This window comes from Fundulus heteroclitus, chromosome 18, assembly GCF_011125445.2.
Source record: "Fundulus heteroclitus isolate FHET01 chromosome 18, MU-UCD_Fhet_4.1, whole genome shotgun sequence".
Lineage (NCBI taxonomy): Eukaryota > Metazoa > Chordata > Actinopteri > Cyprinodontiformes > Fundulidae > Fundulus > Fundulus heteroclitus.
In genome coordinates this window covers 13,592,581-13,614,461 of record NC_046378.1, presented here as the reverse complement: position 1 = coordinate 13,614,461, position 21,881 = coordinate 13,592,581, and the positions used below count along the sequence as shown (strand labels likewise).

The window sequence follows — 21,881 nt, the reverse complement described above, 5'->3', positions numbered from 1 at the left end:
GTTTCTAGATGTCTACTTTTTTTCCCGACAGGGCGGGCAGCGCACAGGTGTGTGTCTGCTTCCATGTTCCAGGAAGAGGCTGCACAGCCCTCCTGCAAGCATCGTCTTTGAGATCAACAAGTTTCTGATCGGTATGCAGTGGGGGACGGAGCGCCAGATTCAGCAAGTCCGAGCCGCTGGACAGAAGGTTGATGATGACACCAATCGCTCGATCTCGTCCATCGAAGAGGACTTTCAGACAGCATTAGAACACCTCGGAGAGGAAAGTGAAGATGATGGCTTGAGAATTGGTAAGCTTCTTTGCTTCAGTGTAGCAGTTTTTTTTGTATGATACTGTGCTACCACCAGGATTAATAAATAAAAGAGCAAGGAGTTTCTGAAATGCTGTTTAAAGCTGTAATAAATGGGACAAACTTCATCCAAAATCTTTCTTAGGAGGGAAAAACATTGATCATTCCCTGTCTGTCTGTGTTTTCTGCTGTCTCCTCACAGAAGCAGAGAGTGGCGACGTGGGGCACAGCTCAGCCGAGGCGGCGCAGAAACACTGTGTCAGACATGCATGTCACAGGGGACAGCTGGCGCGTCATCACAGCCAGGACGACGGTGACGCAAAAAGGGAGGGGCTTCCAAGTGTGAGTCTTCATACAAAAGAATCCGCCGGCCACTACGCAACCAACCTAGCTGAGTCGGTATTGCAAGATGCCTTCATACGCCTTTCTCAAGATGAAACGTCCTTCGTCCCTGAGGCGGCAATCAGCGTGTCCCTCTCTAGTTGTCCTTCCAACAGACCTTCAAAGAACAGACAGCCTTCCCAGCAGCGCACCTGCTCCTTTGAGCTACCTAAAATTGTCATAGTTCAGAGCCCAGACAATTCAGATGGAGCTGCAGAATGGTCAGAGACGCAGCCATCACACGCTCACGATCACAACATGCCTGAAAAAACAGAGGAAACGGCCTGAGACTGGGACCGTTGCTCCAACACCTCAGCACAGCGGTGGACACAAACACGTTGGGATGGCGTTGGCCTGTGCCGCCGCTGTTATTGGCACCATTTCTTCGCCGCAACTGACCGAACAGCTCGCTCTCGAATCTGCTTCAGTGGAGGCAGGAGAGGAGGAGCTGCAGGAAGTAAAGGAAAAAAGCGACTTCTCTGTCTCTTCAGCTATGTGCGGCATGGCTCAAGTAGCTGGAGCGGTAGCGGCCGTGGAGTTATCCGAGGACTCAGCAGGAAGGTGCGATTCCGACGCAGATCCCACTGACATCTACACGGCCTCCCAGGGTCTGATGTCCGCAGCCAAGGCCTCCACAGCCTTCCCGCTGCACTGCAACGTGGCAGCAGGCACAAGCGTGGAAGCATTTCGAGCTAATATTGCTGAGGTCTTGCACAGGGAAGCGGCAGAGGTCCTGACTCAACCACAGGGTTATAACAGTGTGGCACACCTGCTGGAGACCACACATAACAAAATAGTGGATGGCATTACATGTCCCAAAAAATACTGCATGGATGAAAGTGAGGTGGATGACCTGATAAACGAGGTGGCCGACAGCCTATTCAAGCATGCTTTGGAGAAGGCGAAGAAGAGAAAGGAGCTGGAAGGTGCTGGAAAAGATGCGCCCAGCCTCCAGGTCTTTCTTCAGGACAGCGTAAACAACTTGCTGTTTGATATTCTCTTCTTGACCCAGAAGAAGATCAGTCATATTTCCAAGGGTGACCAAGGGACGGAGGAAGCATCTGACACTGATGTTTGTGCTCAGAAGCCTGCTGCTGCAAAGGAGAACAAGGATCCATTGAGTCAGCTGAAGAGCTTGGTCAGCAATAGTCACTCCGCCAACAGCGAGAACCTGAGTGCCATGCTCCACTGCACAGAGAGGTTTTCCACAGTTCCCGGACTGAAGCAGAAACAGGTGTCTGAAGAAGGGGACGTGCTGGCTTCTTCCTCCACAGCGCACTTTAAAGACCAACAGCTGCAGTCCCAACGCAGACTCAGTCAGCCCAAACCTAAAGACTTGCCCGATCAGCAGCAGAACAATGGTGCCATCAGAGAACCTTTTGGTGACATGCCAGCTCACAGCACAGAGAGGAGGGGTCGATTGGTGATGGGCGGTGACAGCAAACAGACCTCCCTAATTTCACAGTCCTCTCTCAACTCCTGTAGCTCCCTCCTCTCCTTAAGAACGGACGCTGACTCCAGGGCACCTATCACTTGTTATGCCGAGGATTTGGCTGCCACGGTGGTGTCAATGGCCACGGAGCTGGCAGCCATCTGTCTGGAAAACTCCACCGGGAAACAGCCTTGGTTCTGCGCCCTTAACGGGACATCAGCCGAAGTAACAGAGACCTACTTGATGCCAGCTTGTCGCACAGTTTTAAGGCGAAAGGAGTGTCAAAGCAGCAACGCAGCCTCTAGGAAACACCGGGCCCCGCGACTCAGCGAGATTAAGAGAAAAACAGAGGAGCAACCAGAACTGATGGAGAGGCTGGTTAACCGGGTGGTGGATGAATCGGTCAACCTGGACGAACCGCAGGACCCGTTTGCCCTGTTCGCCTCTGAAGTCACGGCAAGAATCATGAATTGCCCCGAACTCAACGTGGTGGATACCTCCAAGACTGGCCAGCAGCGCAGCAGGCTGCAGTGTGAAAAGTGGAGCCGCGTAAAAGCGTCTAGTTATGAGAGCATTCCAGAGGAGGATGCGGACCCCTCGGGCGCACCCAACACCTTGGGCCCAGGCAGTCGCTTAGGTCAGAACCTAAGCCGTGGTAGCTCCATTTCTAAGCAGTCCAGCTGCGAGAGCATCACGGATGAGTTCTCACGGTTCATGGTAAACCAAATGGAGACTGAGGGCAGGGGGTTTGACCTTTTGCTGGACTACTATGCAGGGAAGAACGCCAGCACCATCCTGGCCGCAGCCGTGCAGCAGGCTGCCACAAAGAAAAACGGCCACCTTAATGTCAGAGCTTCCTCCTGCCTATCCAAGCAGTCGAGCACAGAGAGCATCACAGAGGAATTCTACCGCTTCATGCTCCGGGACATGGACAAGGAGAACAAAGACTATGGCATTGCCAAAACTAAAGAATGGAGCAACAGTCTTTTCCCTCCTGCTCCAAGAACACCCTTCTGTATCCGGCAGTCTTCTGTCCCCGACCGGCGCTCCTCAGACTCGCGATTGACAGTCAACTCGCCCATAAAAGCCAACTCTTTCGATGGATTCGCCCGCAATGTGTACGGAGACACTCTAAATATCTATCCCACCAACTCAGTATCAGCGACGGGATTGTGCAAGTCAGACTCCTGCCTCTATCAAAGGGGTAAGCCTGATCACATTACTGACATGCTGATCCATGAGACCTGGTCAAGCTCTATTGAGTCCTTGATGAGAAAGAACAAAATCATTGCTGATCCGGAGGATAGCATCGAGCTGGAGGCGTCCGGAGACTTCCAGCCTCACGTGCAACAATTCGCCAATCGACTGGCAGCTGACATCGTTGATATCGGCAAGTCTGCCCTTGGAGGACAGCAAGACGCAGCGGGGACGACGGCTGGGTCGCACACGCAGCCGCACACGCCTGTTGTTGAGAGGAGGAGGGGGTTCAAACAGTCTCATCTGACATGCTTCCGAAGCAGGTCCAGCCAGGACCAAGCTGCTGCTGCCGTAGGGTCCGGAAGCTGTGATGGCAATGCTCCCTGCACCAGGGGTCCAAGAGATGTGCCACTCATCCACATTGAGGGAGATCAAAGGGTTGAAGAGACTCTTTCAAAGCCTGAAAGGACAGCAGCAGGATCACAGGAAACATCGGTAGATGCCATGCGAATGGAGATTCCTATTCCCGGTAGCAGCAGGTATTATTACACAACCCCATTGTTTAAGCACATATATTTTTCAGTGAGAGAATTGTCTTTGTCAAGACATGAAATAGATGTGCAGAGTAAAAATCACGTGACGTGGGTGTTTTTAAAAATAAACATTAAAGCTAGACAAAAATACAGCTTTAGAAGTAGAGGAGCACTCCAAAGCTATTCCTAGAATTTAATCAAAGTCTGGCTGGCACAAAAGAGGACTATTGACACACAAAGCTGATCGATGTTACGAGAAGGTGAGGTTTCACAAACCTTTGACTAGGCCGTGACTCATCCTCTCTGGGGGATGCACTGTGTGCAGGAGGCTCTTTGTGTCTTCTTCTTTTATCCGGTTGAACTCCCGTTAATAAGGGTCACTGTTGGATCCCACATTCAAGCCACAACACACCTACACGGAGAAGTATTTATAATCTACTACTAATGGACCTAAAAAGAATGAATCAAGCGGGTGTGTGGGTTTTTGTTCTTACACCAGACAGACGTTTTCACGAGACAAAGACTTAAACAGATAGCAATATTAACTTCTTTGCGCTCCACAAAAATAATTGTTGGTGGTTTTCCTTAAAGCCTTCAACTTAATTAGAGGACATATTAGTCGAACAAAGACTGGAACGCAATGTCACAGTTTAAATCAAACGGATTCAAAACATAAATCTGCAGATAGTACAAACTATGTGTACAGTTGAACGCAATTTGTTCAGTACTATTAATTGGGGTTTTAGGCATGCTTGATACAATAAAAATGATACAATAAGTTGTAATATCTGTGGTTTAGAACTTAGGTAACAATTTTCAAAAATTATTGTTTTACTCCATCTTGCCAGCTGTTTTTTTTTTTACATCTCTCCTCTGAAATATTTAAATATTCCTTTTCTGATATGATTTCAGGCCTGAGGTGAGAAGGCTTGCTAATATTTTCCCAGGTCTTTTTTAGTCTCCTTAATTGAAACTAGATGGGTTTCAGGGCTGACTAGTCCATGTCAATATGTCTAGCTTACCTTTGTTTAAGCTTTTCTTCACCACAGGACTTTCACACCAATGGTCATTTAGAGGGTTTGTCAGTGCCAAAACCTAAATGTTCTTATTGTTATCTCATGGTTTCACTGAATTTTTTGCTTTGAGAGTCATTCCAAGCACCATCCCTCAGGAATAAAAAAGCCATTGCATCTTAAACCAAACAAAAATCACATAACCATGGCTTAAGTCTGCTATAAAAAAGTGATTAGGTCTATTTTCCTTAAAAACGTGCCTTATAAAATAGCAAATATGTAAGTATTACACTATAGTATGCTTGCTAAATGTATTCTACAAATGCGTTCTAAAAAAAAGCCAAACGTGCCGAAAAGCAAAAGATGTTATGTGCATTCAATAAAGATGGGCATTTTTTAAACCTAAATTGTTTTGGCCATCGTTTCTAGTATCAGATATCTAGTCAGAGGGTTTTTCAAGTATTTTTTGCACAGGATAGGGGTGTATTCTTCTCAGGCAACTACCATGGAGACCATCTTGATTGTTTGCTTTTAGACATTGAGAATTGACCAGCTTCATGGGAACAGCCTTGGTGGTGAATCTCTAACAAGGGATCTTTTGAAACAAGACTTGGAAGAAAACATGATGCATTCCACATGAAAACTTAAGCCTTTAGCAAGATTGGACCTTTCATGCAAGACAATGAGTTTTAAATAGAATTTTTTCAGTGTAAAACACCCCAATGTGAAAGCGTAAGCCCGCCCCCAGACAAATTTTGAAAAATGCCACCAAAGTGGTCAGAGACCCTGAGTGTGGGGATGGGCGGTGGGGGTTAAGCGAGGTTGTGATCAGGAAGAGGGAAAGTGGCAGCTAGCTTAATCTGACATATTGAAGCTTGGAAACTGAGCAGAGTGATATTGGTGGTCACGGCACGGATCGGTCTTTTAAGGTGGAGGGTTTCTCAACCCCTTGTCATCGGAGGTTGAGAGAAGCTTTGTGGAGCCCAGCGGGCCAGAGCCTTATCAGTTCGACTCCGCAATACCCGAGGGTTGGTGCTGCCGAGGTTTCTGAGTGGTAAAGTGATGTTAGCAGCACCCTAGCTAACATGTGCCAGTGTTCAAAGCAGTGATAAACCTTCTGAAAGTTTACATTGGGGGGGGGGGGGGGGGGGGGATCTGACTGTGATGCTTTTAGACCTGAATGTGGGGCTGTGATGATGAAAGCATGAACCATTTGAACCAATATAAAATTTAAACTGCAATAGCCACCGTTCAACCTTAAGAGGGCAGCACTGAGATGGTTTTAAGACAAATATTGGGTACTAAAGAAGTTCACATGAAAATGTAAAAAATTGCACAGTAACATTAAAGCAGCACCCTTACGCCTAGTTTATATAGCTTATCTGCAATAAAGTTGATTTTTGGGGTAAGTTACACTTTAAGCATCCCACCCTGATACCACATCTGAATGTCAACTCTAGAGGAAACCCATTGTCCAAAATCAAAGATAAAACATGAAAAAAGGTTGATTTGTTTAATTAAAAAAATCATTGTTGTCATATTTAAAAGTAACCCTGAGAAATCTTTCCTCCAACTTCTGTCTTTAAAGCCAGAAAAAAACTTCAAGTGTAACACAAATAAATATTTTACCATATATCTACAAAACAAGTGAGAATATCTAATGCCCAAATATGATGTTGCGCCTTTCAATAACGATTATGTCCTCACGATGAGTAATACTCAACAGTAAACGAAAAGCTGACGGTCTTACAGGTCTCAAGAGAGCACCGAGACATGCTTATGTTCACTTCACAAACATGTAATCCTGAAGCAACTGGAGTGCAACTGTTATTCCCTTCGGTGGGAGGGAACTCAATCACTCGCCTTTTCAATTAAACTGATTTCCCTCAAGAATTGTTGAGGATGGCAGCTCTCAAACATCTAATTATGGCTTAATTTAATATGTTTGCGAACAAAAAATGGAAGGTGAAAAACACCCAGAAGAGCCCATGAGAAATGATGTTTGCTGATGCATGGAAGATACTGAAATAAATTAGCTTTGTATTTATGGAGTGCATCGTAATTGTATTTTCCAAAGGCTTTCTATATGTAATAAGTTAATGAGTGCTGTGTGAAATACTCTGGATTGTCCCATTGTGGCCTGTTAAGATGCTGTGTAGTTTTGAGAAAATCAGTACACAAACTGTGAATGCAGAGCTTTGAGAACGTCATCTAGACTTTATAAAAACTTTGGGGTGGTCGTTGTGGTCAACCAGTTGCTGGTCACTCCCACCATGATGCGGTTTGCTCTCCCCAGCAGTGAGAGGGACAAGCCAGCTGTGGCGGTGGCTGCAATAGTGAAGAGGGACAAGCGTTCAATGAGTGCTAGCAGTGAAGAGAGCATGGGGAGCTGGTCTCATATAACTCCCGAAGATGACCCCCACGAGGAGACCAGTAGTTTTATCCAGCTGAGTGAGGGGTCAGTAACCATTGCTCCTCGATACCGCTCCAAACGCTGCTGCTGCTCTTCCCACCCTCACTCCACTCTCATCGGCCCATTGCTTCTGACACTTGCGTCCTCTCATGCCAAACCCAACTGACTTCCCGCTGCTGCTGTAGCCCACGTCGGTAAAAGCAGAGTTAAGTTCAGTATTAAAGTCCATATGGAGCTAGACCTGGTCCATAGCCCAGACTCCATCTAGTGAGATAACCATTTGCATATAAATTAGAAACAAGCTGAAAGTAGAACCTAACCCGACCTCAACCTAAACTAGCCGGGAGAACAACTAATGTGCCAGCATCATGGCCTAAAAATATTATAAGATTACAAAAAGTATCCTTGCATTTTTACACAGGTGCATTTTTATGTATTATAATGTCATTGATAAAAAGTATGTATTTTTGCAACAAAGTTTTAAAAGTTTAACTCATATATATATATATATATATATATGTCATATTTCAACTGTTCACTCCTGCTCAATTTAATGATTGTGGCTTCTAAAAAGTCAGTTTCACAGAAAACTAAAAAGGGATTTTTAAAGTAGAAATGTAAGGTAATGCCCACGTTACGGGCTACACATTTGTGGGTAGTGCTTTATCCAAGCCTATTAAAGTTAAGTGGAAGGGAAATATGTGTTAGAGCAAGGTGCAACAAGCAATTAGCACAGCTTTGAGCGGGTTGTGAAGAAGAGTGGGAGAGTTTGCTAGACGTGGACTGCAGCTGGAGTCGGTGCTTCACGAGACACCACTCACACAACCATCTTATTCCTTGTGTTACGCTGCTTCCTGAACCAGAGGTGAAACAAAATGTTGTATTTCCTTTGAAAAGCCAGGCGTAGAGTGAAAGCACAGAGTTGCTTGAGATCTAGTGGGGAGTTGTCACAAAGATGTTTTGGGCAGCCGCGTCATCTACTGGTGTCGCTCCAATGCGTTTCCTCGTCTGGCATCACTTTCCTTGACTGACAAGAAAACTCCCCTGCCTATGTCTGACAGTATTCCATAACCTTCCTTGGACGACTGTAGAGTAGTGTCAAGAGGAGGATGAGAGACACCAGAGCAAACAATGCAGATGACCTGAAGGCCTTTGTTAAAGCAACGTCGACTTCCTTGACACATCAGCAGAACGGCGGCCTGATCATCTCATTGCCATGCCACACTGATGCAGTACTTTTGCTAAAGGAGCTCAGACCAAGTGCTGCGTTCACATACTTTACAGTGCATGGATACTTTTAAGTTGGCCACCATTTTTGTGTGTTTAATCCTGATAAAGTTCTATTTATTTCTATTAGAAAAACATAATTAGGGTTTTTCATTAGCTTTAAGCCTTAATCTTCAAGGGAGATGGTAACCAGTTGAAATATGTAACTCTGTGTAATGTATTATGAGTTTTACTTTCTGAATCCAATCACCAGAATTACGTATTTTATATTATAATTCATTAAAATGCACATCGTATCTGATTCTAAATATGCTGATAATGGCAGATCAATGAAAATACGCTAGGTCTCCCTTTATGGCCAGTGTAGCAATGACAGGTTTTTAAATGCACGACCATAGCAGCCGCTGCTCCCTGCTAGCCCTCCATTTACCTGCTTACTCTAACTCCACCTCATCCCTAATCCATGTTGTGACGCAAGGCCGTGGCTTCCGGCCTCGCCTGTCCACCCTATCCACCGAAACTATCTCCAGATCTCCTCATCCCCATACTCAGATGAACTCGCTGCTAGACAAAATTCACCAGCCCTCCCAGCTTGAGCCTCCAGTTTTGCTACAGCTATCTCCAAACTTGATCACCAGCTAACAAAAAAAAAAAAAAAACATAACCTGCATCACCGTGTTTAGCCTCCTGCTTTCTTTGCCGGCTAGCTTGAGCGTGCAATGTGACACCGGCCGTCATCTAATCTTCTGATTGCAGGAACGGGACCAGCAGTGCGTCTAGCCTCGGCCTGGCAGACCTGGATGCCTTCTCTGACGTTCCCTCTCAAAGCGCAGCAATGAGGTGTGTCATTGTCACCAGCAGGCGCCCATTATATTCCTCGTTAATGTGTCACTCCCATATTCGTGGTGACAGTGTTTCATTAGAATAAAGTAATTGGTTTGTCCTTGTTGCTTTGTGTTGTCAGCCTCAGACGTGGTGGCTGAGCATGCCTGTTGTATAGCCCTTCTATTGCAGATGACAAAGTGTTGGTGAATAGAAAAGAAAAAAAAAAGGAATTCATAATCAATTTCTATACAACAGATGGAAAAAAAATATTTCGAGCTGTAATTCTTTCAGAAATGCCTGTTAAAAGAAAATGTGTTGCTGCTGTTTGCTATTGCAGTCCAGAATTGAATATGGATTGATCCAGCATACTAGATTAGGTTTTCAAGGAGTTAATTAATATTTTGAATGACTTGGTCACCAACCAGACGCCCCCAAGGGGGTTTGTTTGATGTAAGATATTGGGGGGCTTATAATTTGACATGATTCTTGCAAGTTGCCCTTAATGCTGCCAAAGTGGATGATGAAAAGATGACTAAACTAGTCACTTTTAGGCTAAAATATCTGATCCCTATTTTAAGTCGATTCTACATTCAAAACATACCAGGCTGGAAAACAAAAATAAGACAACCCTAGCATATCTAGTAACTAATTAAATTTGGATGGGATCTTACTATTTCTCATTTCACTCTGTGAATTTTCAACGGGTCATTATGTAGTTTCAAAATGGCGGCCTTTTGAGAAGGAGCGAGATCCTCCTTGCCTTTTCTCCAACCTAATTATTTTTCTACCAGTGCTTGATTCTAGCTACTGAACCTCTGTCCATAACAGCATGAACTTAGAAAAAAAACAGCATTTTTTTTTCTCATGTGACTCTCACATGCACCCTCTCAAGAAAACCCAACACGTGCCTTTAAAATACTCAGGAGTGCTGATTTAACTTTGTATTTTTAATATCTGTTCACAGCGAGGAGACAAAGAAAAGTCAACTGGAGGGAACAAAGGTGAAGACCTTAGGTAAGAGTGCTCAGTAAACCTAATGCTATCAAAATGTTATCCACAAGTTAAAGTACAGTACAGGCTCCTCTACATGTATGTGTTTTGTGCGTAGACAGAAATAGAAAAGCCACCTCCTGAAATGCCCAGTTCGCTCCAAACTGTCAGCTTCACTGTCTCTCGCTAGTTTCTCTTTCCGCTCCACATGATTCCAGCTTATACCCAACTCAGCTTGTAGACATAGGCAGTTTGACTGGGTAAGCATTTGCTCACCTTGTTACAGCAATATTTCAGCACGTCAGTGAATGGAGACACCTGCCAGATAACAAAGTAAATCCTGCTTTTCTTAAGATTATAAGGGGTTTAGGATTCAGATTACAAATAAATGAACTCAGTTTGACATTAGAGGACCTTCTTGAAATGAGGAAACAGTACCTACCCCTGCACCACCGAACCTATATTCATGTAATTTGTCACCAATGTTTTAGAAGCTTGACACACAAAAACACAGAATTAGTGTTTGTTTTCTAATTTAACTATTGGACACAAGCAAACTGTAAAATTTCACACTACTAAGTTTAGATTTTTTTCTTTTAGAAATTAGATAAGTGACATATACTGTATATGAATACTCTGCAATACAAAACTGACCAATAAAATAAACACACAACTTATATCGTTGACCATGGTTTATTTTTCCATTAAGTTTATATTAATGACTGTCTTCTTAAACAATGTATCGTAATTGTAGAAGAAAAACAGACGATTAAACATTTAATAAATTGCATCAAGTACAGATAGTCCCTGCCAGTAATTTGCCAATACACACATATATAACAATTTAAAAAAGAAAAAAAAACGTGCATTTACAATATTAAACCGGTGGGATTCTGGGGAATCGAGGAGAGTTAACACTATGTGGAGCAAACTTTCCAGGACAATTCTAGGACTAAACGGAAAAGCAGACTCCCTGATGCTGCTGGGTTCCTGCCGAAGTCCAAGAGGTCCAGGGGAATGGAGTCAAAGGAAAGGAGGAGCGTGGGGAGGTAGGTTGGTCTTGGTAGGTAATATCCGTGGACCGTGAGGTTGCCAGTAGATCAATAAGCTCATCTGTGAACAATCCAGTGGAGGTAGGATGAGGTGGACTCTGGGCTGCCAAACAAAACGAGAGCCATGTAGAAGTCAGCAATCCGGTTGTTAAGTGTGACGTCACGGTGAACTTCCAGGTCCACATCAGCTGTATGTGACACTGTGGTTTATGCTTACGGTTAATTCTCAAACTTGTATTTATGCTTTACAATGTCAAACGTTAACGTTGTACGTAGTGTAGTTAGCATATGCGACAGGTTAGTTTAATGCTAACGCAGTGAGTCGGCAACATTGAACCATTTTAATAATTTCCTGGAGAATCAACTGCAGCCATCTCCTCTTCTCCTTCTCATCACATGGGAAACAATAAAATGACAGCTGGAGTTGTTTTTTGTCTCCAATCTATTAAGACAGCACGGAACACAGCACAGCGGCATGTTGAATAAACGACCGATTAAGTCGGCTTTGACCCGGAAGCAGTGGTAGATACGCCACGACTTAACAGCCCCATAGGGGGCATCTAGAAAGGAACGAGGGATCCATGAATGCTCTTCAGGTCCGTACCCGTACCAGGCCCGTCTCTGAACATCCAGTATTCATGAAACTAAAAAGGCAGGATGAGTGTCAATGAACTTTGCAGGAAGAGGGGGCTAGAGAATACTGGTTTTACCTGAGAGACATGAAGGGTGGAATGAATCTTCATTAAGGCATGAGGCTTGAAGTAGACAGATTCAGGGTTAATGATACACAGCATCCCTAACACACCGATAAATCTTGGAGATAATACCTTTGAGGTAAACTTCAAAGGTAAGTATTTTGGAAGACAACCAGAATTTCTGACATGGGAATTACTGGGAGGCTGAGATTCTCCAACGATCAGTTTGGGGTTCTGTTCCACAGACCTTTGCAGAGTAGCCTGGGTCTGATTCCTGATACAGTGGCAGCATCTGAGATGATGTTGGACCGAGGGAACCACAAGCTCAATTTATTGTTCAAGCAATAGAGGTGACAGCCTAGTGAAGCTTGGAAAGGAGATAGGACTATGGAGGTAAGAGGAGTGTAAGCATATTCTGCCCAAGGAGGCTGAGAACTCAAAGAGGCAGGGTGGGCAGAAACTATGCAACGAAGGCCAGCTTGAAGTTGTTGCTTTTCCTTCCAGTCTGACCATTAGACTGGGGATGGAAGGCAGAGGACAAGCTAGCTCCCAAAGCGTTACAGATTGCTTTCTAAGTGTTGGTGGTAAACTACTGGTCTGTGTTGGATACCACATGCGACTTATTACTGCTCGTGTTCCATGCCCAGATTAAACAGATTAAATCATATTTTTTAGTGTCTTTGTCCAGAGTGGGCCACCAGGAAGAACGTTTTAGAAGAGACGTAGTATGGCTTACCCCAGGATGGCAGGCAAATCCAAGCAGTAAAAGGAGGCACAAGAGTAGAGCTTACCTCCAGGATTCACACACTTGAAGGGGACTGCTTTTACCCCAGAATCTGAAGTATCGATTTCCAAAATACACCGCCCCTAAGGATCAGGATGGACCAGAATTGGTGCAAAAAAAAAAACTTTTCACTTTTGGAAAGCACAATCTGCTTCTGATGTGCAGACAAATTATCTGGCTTTAGAGGTTAGCTTTATCAGGGCAGAGGCTAACTGGCTATAGCTCTTAAAACGCCCATGAAAGCTTGTAACCCCCAGAAAATGAAATGCTATGGTTTGGTCCTGGTTTCGAGGATTGATCACTCTTCACCTGCCTAGTCACTAATATGTAGACCAAAAGGGAAACCAACTAGACATAAAAACCAGTAGGCTTGGGCAGTGTGGCTCAACTCTGCCCAAGCCTACTGGCTGAGCGGCCTTGAGCCACAAGAAACAGAGTTTGAAAACCTGGAAGGGAGAGCTGGACAAACAGGTGCACGGGATCTGTTGTTTCTTTCTCCGGATCTCTCTCTAGGGCGGTTATCTACTAAGATTGCGAGTGAGATCAGAACATCTACGGTTGCTGGTTCATCACGAGTTGCCAACACTTCTTTAAGCCAGTTATTGAGTTGGTTTAGAAAGGCCCCCATAAGTGCACCATTCCTACTGCCTTCACCAGCAAGAATGCAGAAGTGGAGTTTGTGCAGATGTCCAAGAGGTCCAGGGGAATGGAGACAAAGGGATGGAGGACAGTCGGTAGGTAGAGGTTGGATGAGGTGGACTTGAGAGCTGCCAAGCAACAGCGATGAAGTCCAGAGACAATATACAGGTAAGTTCTCAAAAAACATATTTTCAAAGAAGATTGAAATAGTTGATGGGCAAAATGATCACCAAGGTGACGCCAACAGTCCGCCATTGAAAGCAGAGGGGGAACATCGGCCCACTGGCTCCACCTAGAGGGGAGAGGTTGTTCAGGCCCAATCTCCTAAAACCATTGTATCCTTACATCAGATAATGTTTGGCTAGCAACGTGCAACTTATTTTTTTTTCTTACCCATGACTGTAATCCTGTAAAGCTCGATCCTTAACTGAACCAAGTCTGGTGCAGTTGCAGAATGCCTTGCTAGAAAACCTGTTTTTCCTTTGTAAGGAATAAATCTTACTCTCCAATTTGGCTGCAGCATTAACATGGAAAACTGCTACATATGCAGTTTCTAGCTTTCCCTGTGTCTGCGCCTCAGCCTATTCATCTACTTTACCTCATGACAACGTCCTTTCTGAAATATTTTAAACAAAGTTATCAAGGTGACCCTGTTCTTTTCAGGCCCCTCCTATTCAGAATTTGTATTCAATAATGCACATAAACAGAGGCACATCATTATAGAGCTATGGAGTGAATAATTATAGTGCTTCCTTATGAATTTTCATATCCTTTGAATGTTTTCCTAATTTAATTCTAATGTTTGGTTTTATTGTGCAGCACGTTGATCAGCCTTGTTCTTTTAAAATGCTGTATAAATAAAGTCATATGCTGTGGTGATCATTTCAACTTCACTCATCACAAATCTCAACTGACACTACCCTTAATCCTCAACTTCAAAACCCTTAATAACTATAATTACTGACCGGGTTTTTGCATGTTTCCCCTGACATTTTGACAATTTCTCTTTAGCAATGAGGTCCAAGGCTTAAAGCCTGTTTGTCACAGATTCTCGATCAGATTCAAGGCAAGAATCTGGCCGGAGCATTCAAAAACATTAACCTCACTTCTGGTCAGAAGAAATATGTTGATCAAAGCAAAATATTGCTTTAAACCTCAATAAAACAATGTGTATGAATACTTTGGGGCTTAACGGTAGTAAAGCTCAGTAAGTTATTTAAGAAAAGGGAGAAATCTATTAAAAAACACATTATTTTACTATACGCTGTCTTCTCAGCAGTGTCTCTTGGTGACGTTTCTGCTGACACCCACATTTCCTTTGACTGGCTCTGCAATTTATTTATTTTATTTTTTGTAATTTGCAATACCCCCATCCAATGTTTCACATTACAAAAGGTAACAGAGAAGTACGAAACCCTGAGAAGGGCAGGATGACTGGTCAATGAGCTTTTTATCGACTTCCTGCTTGACAAATGCTAACATTTTAATATTACCAGTAACATAATATTAAAATGGATTTAGTAAAAAAAACACGGATGAAGAAATACTTGACCTAACCTTTGATTTTATGTTAACTTAAATAACTCCGTTTGATCACCTCACAATTCCCACAGAGCGATTAGGGGAGAAATGTCTCACTGCTAAAGGTCATCTCCAATTAACGGCTTGGGTTTCAAGATTATCCCAACGTAAAACTGAGTCCGTGATAAATTTGTTATATGAGGCTGAACACCCGGTAATGGGGTGCAAAGGTGTCTTTCAAAATGAAAATCAAATCCATTCACTCTTATATCGTCCTTTGCATGATTGCATAATGAAGTGTTAGGTGGGGGTGATCTCTAATACACTACGTGCCATTCCTTTTTGTCCTTCAGAGAGCTCATCAGGAAGTCCCGCAGGCAGCAGCAGTCACCTCAGGCAGCTTTTGGTGGTAAACTGTGACCTGGACCAAGATTGTGAAGACTCTGAGCTCAGAGTTGCTCTGCAGTGGATCGCTGCCTCTGAGTTGGGCCTTCCTGCTCTCTACTTCAGAAGGTCCAAGGAGAAGAGGTTAGCAAAGGTAGGACGAAGTGAACAGAAGTAATTTTGCATTACATTGATTGGGTTTAAGTTGGAATGCATTTACAGGATTATTTTTGAGTCTTAATTTCCTGTTGAACATGATGTCTCCCCTCAGCTTCAGAGGGTGGTCCACCTGATGGCCCAGAAGGCATGGCGGATTGCAGACTTGTTCAGCGCTGTGGCCCAGTTCTGTACGCTACACCAGACCCAGGAAGAGGGCAGGTCTTTTGGGGCCAGCCTTTTTGACTGGCTTTTGGAAACCATTTAGGAGAATTGGACCTCCTCTTACTGTAAACAGAATCAGACACAGTTGCCCATCACAGCTCATCTGCAATGAATTTGTTACTGTTTGCCTCATTCTGGCTCATCTCTGTGTCTCTTGCTGTAATCTCCAAACACAGCTTTGTGGCTACGACTGAGAAAATTCAAGGTCTCGTATGGTTCTCCAAGGTGGTTTGCCAGTTTAGCGGGAGAATTTGACCAGCTTCCCTTTAACTCAAGCGTGTTTTCTTGTTTTCCATTTTATCTTCCCTGTGAGTTTTCTACAAACTCACAGCATACAATTACCAGCTATATATGGGTTCAGTGTTCCTGAGGGGAGCCACCTTTCGAGTTTTTAAAGTTTTCAAAAGTCAGCACATTTTAACAATTTCACAATACATATAAACATAATGTATTAAAAAAAAAAAAAAATCTGCTCCTCTTTCCAATCCGATGTGCATATTTGCTCTACGCAGGCAGATCCTCCACATCTTTGTTTTGTTCCTTGGCCAGTCTGCCTCCTCCGTAGTGACTTTGCCATCCATTCCTGTGTCAGTTTGTCGTTTATCTTCCTGTTACCTGAGATCTGTTTATTTTGGATAGCCGTATACTGTAAATACTGTAGATTTTGGAACCGTTGCACCTTGGAGTAGTGGACTGCTCTCTATAGCTTTTAATATGTCCAAAATACAAAGTGAGGTTTGTAATGTTGAATTTGTATGTGAATTTGCTCGTCTACTTCTCTACTTAGTGGTGAAATTGTGCAACATCAGCATCAGGTGGGGGTCGGTACAGAAAAAAAAGCACACAATTCAGCTGTAAACTCTCACAGTAGAACTGAATGTATTTATCTTTTGACATCAATAAATTTCTGTGATGTGAAGAAAAAGCTGTTTGGCGAATTATTAACACTTGATAAAAAAAAAAGCCAGTGAGGGAATTAATCCTTTACCTTAGGCCAGCGTGACTGAACATGCAGTGGACCCACATTTAAGTGAGCCTGAGACAGACGGGGGACAACTACAACTACAGCTATAGGATCTTTCATCACAGGCAGTAGGGTGGCATAACTACTGGTGCATGTCAGTAAAGTATATCCTCGAAAGTCAATTATTTTCCATGAATTCAATTCAAGAAAGTAAGAAAACAAATATTGTATCTAGTCATTGTGCATAGAGTTTTATATTTCTAACGTTTCTCGCTGTTCATTTTGATAATTGTGGTTTACAGGTGATGAAAAATAAGCATTTTGGTCTATCTGACAATTAGTGTTCTTCATTAAACTAGTTTAAAAAAGATTTTTAGTCCAGAGATTGTATGCCTTGCCCTTCTATTTTCAAACATAATCACTGAGAAGATTGTCCACAGTTGTCCAGCAGACAGTCCCTGCTACCATTCAGCCGTAAACAGCCATTGCTAAAGTAGCTGTATGCCAAGAGCGCTACATCCTGAACGCACAAAGGAGCGTTACTGCAGGTATTTCCTTCCAGCAGCTGTTAGTTCATAACCATCACTGCTACCAACAAACTCAATAAGTGTTTATGATTTGTGCAGTTTTTTTTTTTTTTTTTTTTTTTTTTGCAAGGTCATTCTTATAGTCTGTTGGTGTTTTTATAAATACTGCATACATACATGTTTTGCCCATTTCTTGACATCACCCTACTCAGTTACACACTTCTTTAACTTCTTGAGCATGCTATGTTTAATAACTGGAAAGTATGTTTTTTTTTCCTTACGTCATAAATTTGCTCTTTGTTGCCGGTGTGCCTGAATTTCCCCACAGCAGAACAATAAAAGCTCTTTCAATTCTATTCTAACCTTAGGAAGAATGGAATCGTCTTAAGTGCTTTCCACTTGTGACAGAAGCTCTCGGTGAGAGTGTTGAAATCACGGTTGGTCAAATAGGACCTTATAACCCCTTTCAGATTGATAGACAAGAGCTGCTTCTCTGAGGGTTATTTGCTTGACACTTGAATACTCTGACCTGCAAACTTTGAAAGCTTCAGGGAGTTCTGGACAGTCATCTTATGTATTAGTTTTCACTCAACACAGCTTATGTGCTATGTTGTTCATCTAAGTCTGCATTTACTAAAGACCCATGAAGGATGTGTTTCCTTTTGCTTCTTCTGATAATCTACTACTTTTTGTCCAAGTCAAGTTCTGATTCTTTAAGGGGCAGGTGAAATTTAAGCTCTTCATTCCAAGTCAAGTTTCAAGTCTCAACAAGTTTCAACACGTAAGGTTCTCATGTCAAACGCATCGAGTCGAGCTAATTATATTTATGGACATTTAAACATTCAATTCAACACGTTAAAAATTGCTTTTTGCATATTTTGTTTAACTAAAGATACACAGTAAATGCAACTTTATTGTTATGGTAGTATTCCTGTAAGCAATATGCATAGCACAAAGAGCCTATAACCTGGACTGCAATAAATATTAGCTAATTATTAAAGTACCATGCATTCAGGCTCTCTATGCCTGCAACATATGTGGTGGTACTTTCTAATGCAGTAAAAAAAGGAATTTAAGTCAGTAAGAAAGTACAACTACCAAAACAGCAGCTGTTGGCCAGAAGCAACTTTTTCCATACAACTTTGTTGTTGAGATGTTAGAAAACGGTAACTGGACAGACTCATCATCTGGGTTCTATGTTTGCTATGAACCCAAAGTAGAAAGTTGTCAACACGTTTTAATTGCTTAATTATCGCTTGCAGGGAAGAGGAGGAAGACATGTCCGTAGGCAGAGAGAGAGAAGAGAAATGGTGTAGGACGTAAAAATGTTCTGGACGTAAAAAGAAAAGAAAAAGAGTGACAGATGGGGTGATGAGTCTGAAGCTAGAAATTGAAGATGTGATGTCCAGTGCTGTCAGTGGTTATGCCCCACAGGTAGAGTGTGAGTTATAGGAGAAGGAACAATTCTGGAGTGATGCAGAATATACCCAGAGAATGAGAGTGTTGTGATTGTTGCAGATTTCAATGGACATGTTGGCGCAGGGAAACAGAAGTGATGAGGAAGTGATGGGCAGGTTTGATGACCAGAACGGGAACGCTGAAGGACAGATGGTGGTGGAGTTTACGAAGAGGATGTAAGTGGCTTTAGTGAATACTTTCTTCAAGAAGAGGCAGGGACGCAGGAGGGTTAGAATAGCAGAGGTAGAAGCACACAGGTGACTTGCATTTTGTGTAGACAATGTAAACTGAAGGAACTCAGGGACTGCAAGATTCTGTTAGATTAGTGTTGCCACACAGGACAGGATGGTGGTGAGTAGAATGACAGATGATGAGGAAGACGAAGAGGACAAAGTGTTAGAAGCTGAAGAAGGACGAAGGTTGTGTGGCTTTCAAAGAGGAGTTGAGACAGGCTCTTGGTGGCCAGGAGGTGCTTTCAGAAGACTGAACAACATAGCTGATGCTATCATGGAGACAGGTAGGACACTATGTCTTTTGGAAGAAAAGTTGACAAGGATACTCGGTAATTGAATTACTGGAGTATGTTTGGAGAAAGAGGTCAGCTAAGAAGTGGGACATTGTGAGGAGTGAAAAGAGATCCCAGGAGTACAGAGCGATGCATCGTAAAGTGAAGGTTGATGTAGCTAGGGCCAAATAAAGGGCATACAGTGACTGTAGGATAGGTTGGACAGAAAATGGGGAGAGAAGGATTTATACAGATTGGCGAGGTAGACAGACAGAGATGGGAAGGATGTTCAGTGGGTTATGGTGATTAAGGATAAGCATGGAATGATACTGACAGGTGCAACAACGGAAGTGTCTTGGTGAGACAACAGTAGAGTTTTTGACTTGGCTATTTGATGACATCTTAGAGAAGATGCAGGAAGATGCCTGATGAATGGAGAATTGTGCTAACACCAGTTTTCAAGGACAAGGGAGATGTAGAGACTTCTGGCAACTGCAGAGGAATAAAGTTGATCTGTAATTCAATGAAGTTATGGTAAAGAGTAGTGGAAGCTAGACTGAGGTCTGGAGTAAGCATCTGTGGGCAGCAGTATGGTTTCAGGTAAAGAAAGACTTCTACAGATGCAGTCTTTGTTTTGAGGATGTTGATGGAGAAGTACAGAGAAGTTTAGAGGGAGCTGCATTGTTTCTGTAGATCTAGAGAAAGCATATGACGGGGCTCACAGAGGCACTGTGGTATTACTCTAATATAGTTCTCTGCTAGAGTAGCAGAGAACTATATTAGAGTGATACAGGACATGTATGAGAGCTGTAAGAGGTGTGCTGTAGGTGTAACAGAGCCCCTTCGTTTTTGCTGTGGTGGTGGGCAGGTTGACTGATGAGGTTAGACAGGAATCTACATGGACTATGGTGTTTGCAGATGACATCTTGATCTGCAGGGAGAGTGGAGAACAGGTGGAGGTTGTGTGGATAACACGTTGCTTCACAGCAGGCCGCTGTGATGACAGCAAGATTTCTCCGCTCTCACTGCGTGATGAGGAGAGAAGGAGACATCAGCAGAGAACTCCGTGGGCTCTGATTGAGCGCAGTGAGCTTCTCTGGGCTCAGGCCGCTCAGGGATTGCCGCGACTGGAGTGGGAGAAACACTCCGCTCAGGACTCGTGAGGCAACGCTGCGTCTGAAACGAAAGTTTAGAGGCTACCGGCTACTTGGCGATTCCGTTCAGCAAGGATTTTCTCACCTTGATTCGGGTTCGGAAATGTGTGTAAGGAGACATTATCCTTGTTGGTATTTGACCAACCATAAGCCACACACTTTTTAGCCATGTTTAATCCGTCTATTTGTGTTTGAGAATGCGAGTTTGCAACCAGGAAGTAACTTGTTGCAATGTCAACGCTTGTCAACAAATGATGTCATCAGTCACGTGACACCCGGTGCAACATTTTTTATGAGCCTTGCGCTAAAAAGCCTTAAAAATCCACTTTGTCATCAGTTTTTTTTATTTTATTTTCCTCGGGTCATAATAATATATGAACTTTCTAATATATAGCAACTTCTATGATCTCAGAATCAAGAAGTACTTTAAAGAAGGTAGTTTAAATCAACAGTCCAGAGCAAAAGGCGAGTGTAGGAAGCAGGTGAAGGAACATGTCCAAGCAGGTTGTAATGGGTGGAGAAAAGTGTCAGGTGTATTGTATGATAAAAGAGCATCAGTGAGAATGAAAGCAATAAGTACAATGGTGAGACCAGTGATGTTGTCTGGTTTAGAGGCAGCATTACTGAGGAAGAGACAGGAGGCAGAGCTGGGGTCAGCAGGGATGAAGATGTTGAAGTTCTCTTTGGGAGTGACGAGGTTGGAGAGGTCAGACAGATGGTTTGGACATAGAGGGACAGAAGAGGGACTGAGAGCACATCAGTAGTAGGACGCCAAGGGTGGCACTGCCAGGCAGGAAACCAAGAGGAAGACCAAAGAGGAGATTTACTGATGGAGTTAAAGAAGACATGAAGGTTGTTGGCGTGAGAGAAGAAGGTGCATAAAATAGGGTTAGACGAAGACAGATGACTCCCGTGTCGACCCCTGAAAGTGAAAAGCCAGAAGAAGCCCTTTATGTTTTTGCAACATTCACTGGTATTCATGTATTGCCTGTTTTTTCATGCTGTTAATTATTTTATTAGGTAACGTATAGACTTAAATATGCCTTAATGTTCATAGAAAAGTAGTAGAAACAATTTAAGTTGAGTTAATGTCAAATGTACAAATAAATCAAACTGAAGTTTCTTTTATTTTGAAAGACTGTCTTCAAAATGACGAGCTTATTGACCTGATTTGTAAAACCTTGCAAATGTACGTTTTTGTATTTGGCTGCGACATTGCAAATCATTTTAGATGTTTGTAAAAATCTAAAACTGCAAGTCATGGTTGTAAGAAAGTACACCCCCTTTTAAATTCTAGGGTTTATCTGGGGATTCACATAGTTTTCTTTCACAACCTCCCCTGTGGTGTCACAAATAATGTCATGGTGGCATCTGCAGTCTGGAAGTCTCTGCAATTTCAAACTAGATTTAAATAGGTTAGATCATTTATTTGTAACAGTGTACTTTCTTTTAGCACAACTGTAAGTATCTGAGTAACTCTCCTAAAAGCTTATTTCCACCTGTTTAACAAAAAAAA

The 21,881-nt window shown here is 43.1% G+C and overlaps 1 protein-coding gene across 1 annotated transcript in view; it reads left to right on the top strand.

Moving 5' to 3' along the window:
• Window positions 1-16,682, top strand: part of LOC105923422 (SPHK1 interactor, AKAP domain containing) — a 119,390-nt gene extending 102,708 nt beyond the window's left edge. Inside the window, 8 exon segments of the mRNA XM_036149590.1 lie at window positions 32-290; window positions 493-950; window positions 952-3,839; window positions 7,143-7,304; window positions 9,243-9,326; window positions 10,276-10,325; window positions 15,346-15,530; window positions 15,648-16,682. Of these exon segments, the coding sequence (XP_036005483.1) occupies window positions 32-290; window positions 493-950; window positions 952-3,839; window positions 7,143-7,304; window positions 9,243-9,326; window positions 10,276-10,325; window positions 15,346-15,530; window positions 15,648-15,800 (4,239 nt within the window). The 3' untranslated portion in view covers window positions 15,801-16,682.
• The last annotated feature ends 5,199 nt before the right edge of the window (window positions 16,683-21,881 follow it).